The following is a 12728-nucleotide window of genomic DNA, read 5'->3' as shown; positions in this document are numbered from 1 at the left end:
TTTGTTTTACCTTGTGAAGTGATACGATGCATATTGCTGATATACATGCTTGTGCCCATATTGGTGGCTACTGACCCCAAGAGCGGTCGATGGTTCAGAGCAGTCGATTGTATTGATGCATGTATCACTGAGTATGGTATTTGTTGAGGACCTGATCTTTAAAGGATTATCTGCGAGGGCGTGTATGATCAACACCAGGTAACCGGCTAGAGTGGTAGATTCTATGTGAGGATATACACTGTCCACGAACGGGTAGCCGCAAAGAGGGTGAACTCCTGTGAGGAAGTGTATGGTCCAAGACCAGATATACCATCTAGGGCGGAATTCCTTATGAAGTTATACATTTCCCAAACCAGGTGATCCGGCGTTGATCTTGTTGATTGTAATAGTGGCTATCGACCCTGAGAGTGGTCGTTTGTGTTGATGCGTGTATCACAATGATTTTCATTGGATATGGCATTTGTTGGGGACGGGGTTTCCAAAGGTTTCTCTGTGAGGATGTACACTGTCCACGAACGGGTAGCCGCAAAGACGGTGAACTCCTGTGAGGAAGTGTATGGTTCAAGACCAGGTATACCATCTAGAGCGACGATCAAGACTAGGTGACCTGGCTAGAGTGGTAGAACCTCTGTGAGGATGCACACTGTCCACGAGCGGGTAGCCGCAAAGACGGTGAACTCCTGTGATGAAGTGTATGGTCTAAGACCAGGTATACCATCTAGGGCGGTAATTCCTTGTGAGGTCATACTTTTTCCCTGACCTAGCGATCCGACGTGGAACTTGTGTTTTTGCTTATCATAAAAAGTTATGGTGAGCTGTGATGATCTTCTGAGATTGTTTTAGATAGCCAACTATGAATCTATAGTTTTGGCTTTCTATTTTAACATGATTACATGCTGAACCCTGATGTGTGAATCAAATCTTTATTTGATTTTAGATCATGTTTGGACCTTCTATAGAAGGGTGAGCTTTTTCTGAGAAAGTATGATGCCTTAGTGAGTCATAACCGGTGACAGTTGGCCACGTAAGGCCTTGAGAGATCAAAATAGTTTAAGGTGGTTCAGGACAAAGCGCTTGTTAGAAGTAGTGAGAGCGACAAACGATATCCTGATAATGATTAAATGCAGAAACCCTGTTCTAGGAACGAAAACAAGCTTGTTGCGCAGTAGTCCACAGCTTACGATCAAATGAATCGTCTTGCTACGTTTTGACAGTTGCACTGCTTGCTTTGAACTGCTTACCTGCTTGCACCACTTATCGCTTGCACTGCTTACCGCTTGCACCGCTTACCTGCTTGCACTGCTTACCGCTTGCACGACTTACCTGTTTAACTACATATCTGCTTTAAACTGCTTAGCATACTAAATTAAATGTACTTAATTCGGTTTCTTGTAGTCTCTCTTGTGCACCTACTAGTTTTTCGCGAAACTAACCCATTCTATGGGTAGAGGTGATGATTAGGTACACCACGGGCGATGACAAGATGACTTCAAGACTTCTTCTTTCTGCTCTTAGCTCGCGTTCTGGATGTTTTGGGTTTGTAACGGATTTTTCTTGGGATATCCGAATTTTGTGAGTTTTGGTTCTTTTAGCTAACGTGCTCAAAGTTGTCAGCCTGCCTTCTGAATTAACAAAAGAATAGTCTTCCGCTGATTTTATGAACAAACTCTGGAGGAAAGAGATTTTTTCTAGTCTCTTGCCTGTTTTCTAAAAGGTTCGCAAGTTTGAAATTTTGGGGCGTTACAGCGGGTGCGGGGATTCGACACTTCCAAAAAACCCGGGTGTGGGGGTGCGGCAAGGGTATATATATATATAAGGGGGGTCCGGGGGTTCCCCCCGGCGCGAGTGCGGCACCCTGCTAGCCGAATCCCTGTGACATAGGCTAACATATGTTGGTATCTAATCATTATGTTGACATGATAAAGCATGCAATTAAAGTTCTTTACTAGTAATTGATTTTTCAAAACATTAAGGTGCCGTTTGGATGACACCCAAAACCAGGTTTTCACCTGGTTTGGGATGTTAAACCAGGTTTTGGGCCAACCTGGTTTGGGGCAAAACTAGGCTTTCAATCCAGTTTTGCAAAACAGGCCCCACCTTCTCTTTTTTCAACCTGGTTTATGGGGGGTGGGGGGCTGTTTCTCAACCCCTTCCCCTTCTTCCCTATAAACCTTCTCGACTCTCATACGGTCCCGCCACTGACTGGGAAGTGGTCGGAAAACATTGTTTTTTTATGTTTAAAATTTTTTTGATGGCCAGCCATCGGCCTGAAAATGGCCAGAAACTATTATGTTTATTTTTTTAACATTTGTCGTTGCCGGGCGATACGGGCCCGACCATTCCCCCAGCTGGCCATCCTTTCTTTGTGTTTAACGGTAACCTTTTCTTTTTGTTTTTTCATTTGCCTGGCCATTTTTTGGCAGCCACCGGCCAGAAAATGGTCAGGCCGGTGTAGCCCAGTGAAGGCAACACCAGCCTGGCCTGAAAATAGCCAGCCTCTTTTTTATTTTTGAGACCAAAAACTTGAAATTGATGTTTTTGGTCACCAGAACACTTGATAACCCAGGTTTTGACAAAACAGGTTTGTAAAAGCCTAGTTTTGAGGCAAAACTTCAAGTATTGAGTCTAATATTTTTTGTGTGACTAGTTTGCTTTTACTATTATTTATCATGTAATTGTGTTTACTATGTATCACTGTGTGTGGTGTATAACATTATGTTGTTCTTTATACAAATATGTAGAGTGGTTCTTGCTAGTTATTGTGATTTTCTTGAAGATTGTTTATTAAAATAACCAATTATTCATTAATATTACATAAATGCTGTATCTTTATTTTTGTTTTTTTATTTGGTCAATTCTTTGATATTTTTTGTGAAGCTTATGCCTTACGCCTTGCCATGCCTCGACGCTATTCACAACATTGTATGAGAGAGAGAGAGAGTATCCATGAATTGTGAGACTCGTTAAAAAGGAAATGGTGCGAGAGTCTCAAGGCTCAATGAAACCTAATAAATTCTACAATTAAGGAGCTTCTTGCTCCTTGAAATTGTTGGGGAATGGACAAGTAAGATACACTTAAAAGCAAATTAAACATATTGAGGGAAATGCTTAACCACCTTCATTGGCCATATTAAATTGAAACTTGCTTGGAGTAAATCAATAGAACAAAATAATATCCCATTAATTTTTCTTGAAATTTTAAAAAAATTTGCTATTGGCTATAAAAGGGGCTTCAGTCATCTAGGTTTCAGTGTACTTCCAAAACATTGGGACTTATATATATATATAGGATTAAACTAGTTGTATTTAACATTAGATGGATTCAACCTTTTTAAAATGACTAAAATACCCTTAAAAGAATTACATTTTGAAAAATATATGCTTATTTTTTGAGGTAAAAAGGGTAACTTTGATAGATTCATAAAGTTACCTTTTTGGAAAAGGTGTTTGACTTTTCATTTCCCTCTAAAGTTTAAAAAACTTATAATGCCCAAAAAAGTAATCATGCATTTAAAAAAATGCCATTATTTTAAGGGTACTTTAATCAGTTTAATATGGTTGAATGTAATTATTGTTAAATACAACTAGTTTAATGTTGGATAAACCTATATATATATAAAACTGTCCAACCAAAGAAAGGTCCAAAATCTACAACCAACAATGATTGAACAACTCTCCTCCAATGCTTGAGCATTTCATAGATCAGACCTCACATATTTGTTCTTTATAATTTATTTAGTAAGAAGTATGCTTTACACGAAGACTTTACGACATATAGCCATGTTTTTCGAAACGTAAAAAATTGATGGCTCTCAATGCATTTAAAACGTTACAATACAAAGCATTGTGGGCCGTTGATTTTTAGCGCTTTAAAAAATGCATCTAAACATCGAAAATTCATAATCCAAAACATGTCGCTCACTAAATGAATGATAAAAATTCGTTATGTAAAGTCCGATCGATGAAAAACTTGATCGTTAGAGACAGAATGTTGTTGATTATCATGGGTTGTAGATTTTGGACCTTTCTTTGGTTGGATGGTCTCCCTTACCTATATATATATATATATATATATATATATATATATATATATATATATATATATATATATATAGCTTCCAGACCATTTATCTTCGAGACTGTCTTAGACCTCTTTAAAAAACATACTTGCATGAGTTTTTTGCATAATCTAAGCCTGTAGAGGTGTTTATTATTTTTTATTTGCTAAAGACTATGCTATGTATTGAATTAATTTAATAAGAGTTCTTAATTTTTAGTTAATCAAGTTTTTGGTGCAATATATACCATTGGTTTTTTTGTGGAGCTAAATACATCTAAACGTCAAAAATGTTTAAACTAATGAATGTTTTATACTAAACAAAGCATTGAGTTCACATCTATGGATTTGAATTTTTACGAAAAACACATGCATGTATTTTTTTTAAAGGGGCTTGGGACAATTTCGGAGATAAATGGTCTGAAAGATGCACATTACTATACCAAATACTTTCACACACCTATATATATATATATATATATATATATGGGAAAGTATTTGGTACCCTCGTGTGCTAGGAACCACATAGTTGAAACTCATAGTGGGGGGTTGTTTTGACCAAATCTAACCCCTTGTATGTGTTCAGCATGGTTAAAATAGTAGGAATAGAGTCCTTGATCATGTTTTTTCAATGTAAAAATATGATTTTATGAGGGTTGAAAATTGGTACGTTATAAGCTATTAATTTTTTGAACCCCTACAAAAAACTTATATGCACGTTGGAATAACATGATCCAAGCACCAAATTCTACTAACCACACATGTAGATCACATCTGGAGCGTCAGATGTGCAGAAAAATAAAAAAATTAAAAAATTAAAAAATTACAGGTTTTTACTAAGGGGTTCCTTACCCACAAGGGTAGCAAACATTATATATATATATATATTCATTGTTCCACTCCTCACTGTTGCACGTTTTTTTTTTTAATGAAAGAAGCTTCACATGAAGCCCTTTAAGCATGAGATGAAAGGATGCAATGTCGTTTCTTTGTTGCCTTTCTTTTCCAAGGCCGAATGTGCTTTATAAAGAGTTGGCTGGAACTTTTGTAATTTATGGGTGCCAGTTGTGCGAGTCTGACATCTAGGTTATTATGGATTTTATTGTAAAACCAAATGTATATTTTTAATATATTGATAACTTTAGTTTATGTTTTTATAATATAAATGTCTCCAAAGTCCGCATGTATAAGTAAACTAATAGAAAAATATTGTACTGTGTATTATGCATGAGATAGTTATGGCAAATTTCTTGTTATCTTGTGGAGTATAAAATTTGTCAAGATTATGCAAGACTGTCAAACACACAATAACATAAAACTGCCAATTCTCCTCAATATAGTGATGAAAATTGTTTTTATGTGATTAACTGCCTCATTAACTTTAACATGAAAGTGATTGGAAGTCTTCTGAAAATTTGCTTTTGTTTCTCCTTGACATGTCTAAGTTGCTATTGTAAATGGCCGTTACTCATGCTATGTATCTCATAAAGATTGTGCATTTCATCAGTTCACATTTCCTTGTCTTCATTAGATTTTTTTTCTTATAATTTTTTTGTCCTACATTAAAAAATTTATCAGAACACAGCATTTCATAATACCTTTCTACATGCATATGCAGGTTTGTAGAAGAAAAAGTTGCGGCTGGTCAGCAGCACTCAGATTCCTCAAGAACAATCTATGTTTTTTCTGACCAAAATCCTTATGTTGGGCATCCTAATCCACTGAAAGAAGGCCAGGAGCTATTCCGCAAAGGTCTTCTAAGTGAAGCTGTGCTTGCTTTGGAAGCTGAGGTTTTGAAGAATCCTGACAATGCTGAAGGTTGGAGATTGCTTGGAATAACACATGCAGAAAATGATGATGATCAACAGGTAAATTCTTAGTGAAGTTTTTAATTCATAGTGTTTTCACCGTCATACTGTTGATCTTGAATCAACATGGTCGTCCAGGTGTCAAAGTGGTTCAAAGCTGTAAAACCCAAAACAATATAAAAAATACAGGAAAATAATGAAATACAAAGGGAAAACATCAATGAACATAATAAACTGCCCAAAATTGGATCTAGATCAAGAAAAACAACTCATGGTTGCATGTCAGCTTGAGCAATTGGTTGTTATTTAGCATTTGAATTTCAAAATTGATAGATGTACAAAACTAAACTGATTAAAAATTCAAATATCAACAATCAACTTAATCCAAGACTTCATGAACAAAGCTACTGAAGGGAAACCAGCTATCTGATTTACCAATGTCAGAGAAATAAAATAATAATTTGTAGGATCTGTACCATTTCATGGCTAGCATTAGTGAGGAATGTGCCAAGTGTATGATCATCAAAATTATTCTGTTTCAAATGTTCTGTATTGTTTGTAAAGTTCTATGTGAATTTGAAATGCTCGGAACTCGTTGCAAGAAAATGAATAGAAATATTTATCTGATGTTATTTAAGGTTACAAGCTATGATCGAGTAGACTAAATCAATGTCTAAATTTACATTCAGCCTGCTTTTCATTACTCTCTTGAACATTGTGGCGCTAAGTCAGGGCTAGATCATTTACTAAACCTGTTGTGCTGCAATATAAGGCTGCATTTCTTTTTGACTTTTAGAGATGCTTAGTCTAAATGTGAGTTCTCTTGCAGAAAGAGTATTTCTGAGTGTCAGAGTTGTCTTGTTTCTTGCCATTCTAAGAAATCTGATTACTAGATGCCATTTTTCTCATCATTTTCTAACTAATTGGTGAAACAATGCGCCATTTTCTATCACCAAGTATGAAATGAATGGAGTGGATGTCAAAGTTAGCTTCGGTTGCCCTTTCTAAATCTTTCAGAAAGTTTTCTATGGATAACATTGACTACTATCTTTGCAGGCTATCGCGTCAATGATGCGCGCAATGGAAGTTGATCCAAATAACTTGGAAGTACTTCTTGCTCTTGGTGTGAGTCACACTAATGGTAAGATGTTTTCCTTACCATATTTTTTATGCTTGGAAAAGTTACATTATTGTCATGTGTGAAGAATGGATAGTCTGCTTTGATTGGTGAGCAAAATGATATTGCTAGTAGAGAGTGATAGCTTACAATTTTTTGAATTTAAAACAAAACTAAGGTCGAAATGGTTTATCAAAAAATAGTGTAAATGTATGAACAAAAAACTCTAATGGAATGAAACTTGTAAAAGCCCCAAATCATTCAACTGCTAGTGGAAGACCATGTAATGATATCTCCAAGAGCCAAACACAATCACTACTAGGAAAGATCACAACACAACACACAAGGGGGTACTCACAAGAGTCACAATAGCACACACTCAATATAAAAAATAAATATTTTATAGATCATAGAATGCATAAAACATGCATGCCTCAATAGGTACCAAAGGTCCCATATTTATACAAGATAGAAAGAAGGGAGAGAGACCAAGTAGCCGTTGGGGAGCTCCCAACAACTAGAATATCTAGCTGTTGGGAGGCCCCAACAGCTAGCTGATCAAAATGACCAGCATACCCTTGGTCACTAAAATAAAATACAAAAAACAAATAAATCCTAACTGCAATCTAATAAAGATATATACGCATGTGCATAAACATACATCTTTTAACACTCCCCCTCAAACTTACAGTGATATCACCGAAAGTTTGTCAAGGTGAAAATAAAATCTAGGAGGTAGCACCTTGGTGAAGAAGTCCACCAATTGATATTCAGAGCTTGCATAAGGCAATGATGTAGTATTCTTCAAGTACTCCTCTCAAACATAATGACAATCAATTTCAATGTGCTTAGTCCCCTCTTATGAAACGTACAGTTGTCGACAATGTAAATGATGCTCTTGTTACCACAACAAAGCTTTGAGGGCGTCATTAGATGTACTCTTATATCTTCAAGTAGTCGTCTCAACCATATAACTTCTGATGTAGTGGTAGTCATTGCTCGGTGCTAAACTTCCGTTCATGAAAGAAAAACTTTTTGTTTCTTTTTGCACTTCTACGACACAAGCAAGTCATCTAGAAACACAAAAAAACTACTAGTTGAGTGATGATCACTAGGATCCCCTCTCCAATCCGAAGAAGAGTACACAACTAAATCAAAAGAGGAGGAAGATGATAAAAAATTCCTTTAGAAGTAGTTTTTTGAATATATCTAATTATCCTCATAATTGCACTCATGTGCATAGTAGTTGGTGAGTGTTGGAATTAGCTTGCATTATGAACTGAATGAAAAATGTCAGGTTGGGTGGATAGTGGATCCTGTTAAACGCTGGGTGGGATTGCTAATCTCACCCAACATTTACAACCATAAACCCCACCACTCTGTGGGTCCCACTTGTACTGAGCTACAATAAATAAGGGTGGGGTTTATGGTTGTAAACGTTGGGTGAGATTGCTAATCTCACCCATCGTTTGACAGGATCTGCTCTCAGCTGTGTAATAGAAAAGTATGTGAGAGCTCCAATAATCTAACGGTATAGTGTGGGATCCTCCAGAGACATTCCATTACCAATTTTCATTTTTGCATTAATCACTTCTAGAGTGTCGACTTTTTTCTTGTCAGTAATTCCGATCCTGTCAATGGTCTCAGTTCCAAATTTATTTTGGGTCAATAAATACCCACAAGGTATGTGACCTCAGTACCAAGAAAATATGTAAGAAATCCAAGATTTGTCATTTCAAAGCTATTTTTAAGAATATTGTTAATATGACTAACTCCCAGATTGTCTCCACCAGTTATAATCATGTCGTTACATACAAAAGTACAATAATGGTACATGCATCAGATGCCTTGACAAATAAAGTTGTGATAGTATAACACAATCTATATCCAAGATTTAACTTGACATTACTGAATCTATCATACCAGGCTTTAGAAGTCTCTTTTAAACCATATAAAGCTTTCCTTAGAGAATGTAACCAGGTGAAACCTTAAGACTTGGAGGCGGGTCCATGTATATTTATTCTTTCAAATCTCTATTTAAAAAGATATTTTTCACATCCATTTGAAATATAGGTCAACCTTTAATGGAAGCTAGTGCTATGAGAGTCTTAGCGGTAGTCATTCTCAATATAGGGGCAAAGGTTTCTTCATAATCTATTTGGAATTCTTGAGCATATCTTTGGCAACTAATTTGACTTTATGTCTTTCTAATGTCTCATCGCTTTTGGTTATAACTTTATATACCCTTCTATATCCTATTGGTTTTTTTTTTCATTTGGTAATTTCACATTATTTCAAATTTTAGATTTTTCTAAGGCTTTCAGTTTTATCTTCATGGCTTCTATTGACTCTCGATGATCCTTAGTTTGACTACAAGTCTTGGGTTCAAAGTAGAAATATATGTGGGCTATAAATGTTTTATATTGTGGAGAGAAGGATTCATAGGATACAAATCTATTAGGTCTTGAAATCCTAGTAGATCTCCTAAGGTTGGTAGTTTCATCTTGTTCTATTTGGGAAAATCCTTCTAAAACACTAGGTTGGTTCTCAGTGGTTCTTTTAGAATAAGTGAGGATAAGAGGTTAACTTCTATGATGACATTTTATTATTGTTATCATGAATATCCACTTAAGGTTCCAAATTAGTAACATTCTCATTTTCATCAAGCACATCAATATCATCATCAATACTTTATTTAAGCAATAAATCCAAAAGAAATGAATATTTATTATCTTTCTTAGACATACTATTGTCAAAATAGCTTTCTTTTTCAACAAAATAATCATTTCTTAAAACATATAATTTATTATTTTTAACATCATAACACTTAAATCTTTTTTTATTTTCAGCATAGCCAATAAAAACATAAGGAATGACATTTAGTGAAAGTTTGTCCCTTTTTTCATTCAAAACAAAACATTTACAACAAAAAAACTCTAAACCTATTATAATCTTGTTGAGTACCAAATAAATTTTCAACATGGAGGATGTTTTTTAAGAGGATGTTATTCTGTTTATGAGATAAACAACTGTAAGGGCAGCCTCACACCCACAAATATTTTGGTACATTGTTTGAAATCAAAAGGGCCTTAACAATTTTTATAATGTGTTGATGTTTTCGTTTTGCTAAACCTTTTTGTTGAGGGGTGCTAGGGCCAGATCTTTGATGAGAAATACCATTTAAATCAAGGTAATTTTGAAATCATTTGAAGCATACTTTCCCTTGAACCGCTTCAAAAAATATATATGTTAGAATTAAATTGATTTATCGTAGCATAAATTTTTTTAAAGTAGTGGAAAGCTTTTGACTTATGCCTAAGAAAATAAATCCAAGTATATCTAAAAAAATCATCAACAATATAACATAATAAGAGAAACCTCCGTTGGAGGCAATGAAGGCGGAACTCCAAACATCTGAATGCAGCAATTCAAAAGTTCGAGAAGAAATGAGATTGCGTTTAACAAATGGAAGAGATTTCATTTTTCCAAATATGCAATCAATACAATTAAGATTTTCATCATTACAAAAATTTTCCAAATGAGGAAAATATGAAACTTTAGATACGCATGGGTGACCTAATCGTTTATGCCAAACTTCAAAATCAACAACAACAAACAACAATTACGCCTTCATCCCAAAACAATTGGGGTCGACGATATGAACTAAAAAAGAAAATCATTCTGGGTCTTCCACATGAATCATTCTCCTCCAATCATTTCTATCCAATGCCATGTCCTCGGTGAGGTTCAAAGCATTCATATCCTTTCCTATCATCTCCATCCAAGTCTTCTTAGGCCTACCCCGACCTCTTTTAACTAATATATTTTCCCATTTCTCCATCCTTCTAACTGGAGCATCATTAGGCCTTCGCCGAATATGTCCAAACCACTGTAAACGATTCTCTCATCTTATTTTCAATGGATGCACCACCTACCTTCTTACGTATCTCCTCGTTTCGAATCTTATCTTTTATTGTATTCCACATATCCATCTAAGTATACGCATCTCAGCTACACTCATTTTTTGAATATGATATCTCTTGGCAGCCCAACATTCCGTACCATATAGTAAAGCGAGCCTAATTGTCGTCCTATAAAACTTTCCCTTCAACCGCAATGGCATTCTACGATTGCACAAACTTCAAAATCATTGTATGAAAATATTACAAAATTTTTTGGATAGTTCAATAAAGTCCATGGAGCAGAGGCTTACTTCTCTATGGCTTTGCCCAATCAGCTTCGTTGACCGGCGATCTTGCACCTAACAACCATTCAATTAGAAGAAAACATCACACCCATGGTAAAAAATTTAAGAAACTAAAAGATGGTTTAAATTTAATTTTGAAATATGCTTAACATTTGAAACCAGAAACTTTTTAGAATTTTCAAGAGTTTTATCAATATTTCTTATACCTTTTATGTGTAAAGAAGTTCCATCGGTCGTAGTGACAAAAGAGTCATGCATTGGTGCGACAATAAAAAATAAGATTACCATTTGGGGTCATGTGAAAAGATGCCCCTGAATCCAAGAGCCAAGAATTCATACTGGGAAGGGAATAAGTAGTGATTGTGGCACCAGTGGTGGTGGCTGAAGCTTTGATAAGTGGTTGTAGAGCTTCCGCCAATTGAGACAAAGAGAGAGATTTGATGCTTTTGAAACCATCATCAAATCCATTCTTTTGTCCTTGGGAAGGAACCAAAGGTACACTCTTTTTGTCCACCTTCAACTTAGGGCAATATGGTTTGATGTGCTTCGGTTTTCTACAAAAATAACAAATAATCTTTTTCTTCCTATCACTATCTTGTTGGAATTTGTTGAAGCATGGAGGCTTGTAGGCTTTTAATATTGGAGCCGGTTCTAGATACAACTAAGATTGTTTCCTTGGGTTCTTTTGGCTCCATATATGACTTGAGCCTTGTTTCCTCCATACATAATGTTGAAGACGGCAAAAGAATGCTTTCCATTAGGTCTAATCTCCTTTAAATAGGGATTAGACAAAAGAATAGACTAGACTATTTACATTCATACCCTTTGCCACAAATAAAATAACCAAAAGAGACCCAACATATTAAATAATGAAAAAACTGCCCTACACGTGAAAACCTACTTCTCAACACTCCCCCTCAAGCTGGAGCATAAATGTCAATCATGCTCAGCTTGTCATAAACACCTGGAAAAACCAGAACTAGCTAGAGCCTTGGTGAAGACATCAACAACTTGATCTTTTGAAGATATGTGCTTTGTACAAATATACCCAGTATGTACTAGATCACGCACATAATGACAATCCACTTCAATATGCTTTGTCCTTTCATGAAATATCAGGTTGTTGGCAATGTAAGTAGCGGCTTTATTGTCACACATTATCAACATTGGCAAGGAAAGTGTCTCTTGGAGATCAGTCAACACAGACTTAATCCACACCATTTCTGCAGCAGTTTGAGCCATAGCTCGATATTCTGACTCAACACTCGACCTGGCAACAGTTTGCTTCTTACTTCTTTAAATGACCAAGTTCCCTCCAACAAACACACAAAATTCAGTAGTTGACTTCCTATCATCAATAGACCCGGCATAATCTGCATCTGAATAGCCAACAATATCTAAAGATGAATTCTGTTTAAACAATAGTCCTTTACCGTGGGAAGACTTTAGATATTTTAGAATCATCATTGTGGCCTCTCAGTGAGCCTTTGTAGGCTTGTCCATAAACTGACTTACCTTGCTCACAGCTAAGGATATATC

The 12728-nt window shown here is 35.7% G+C and overlaps 1 protein-coding gene across 3 annotated transcripts in view; it reads left to right on the top strand.

Moving 5' to 3' along the window:
• Positions 1 to 12728, top strand: part of LOC149812578 (peroxisome biogenesis protein 5-like) — a 72408-nt gene that overhangs the window by 40410 nt on the left and 19270 nt on the right. For all 3 annotated transcript variants that reach the window (XM_089991943.1, XM_089991945.1, XM_089991944.1), the window contains 2 exons: positions 5676 to 5925; positions 6922 to 7006. In XM_089991943.1, coding sequence (XP_089848069.1) covers positions 5676 to 5925; positions 6922 to 7006 — 335 coding nt within the window. The remainder of the gene's footprint in view (positions 1 to 5675; positions 5926 to 6921; positions 7007 to 12728) is intronic.

This window comes from Nuphar pumila, chromosome 16 (assembly GCF_984573655.1).
Source record: "Nuphar pumila chromosome 16, dmNupPumi1.hap1.1, whole genome shotgun sequence".
In the NCBI taxonomy this organism is placed as follows: domain Eukaryota; kingdom Viridiplantae; phylum Streptophyta; class Magnoliopsida; order Nymphaeales; family Nymphaeaceae; genus Nuphar; species Nuphar pumila.
The sequence above is the reverse complement of the archived record's forward strand: the minus strand, read 5'-3'. Positions and strand labels throughout refer to the sequence as shown.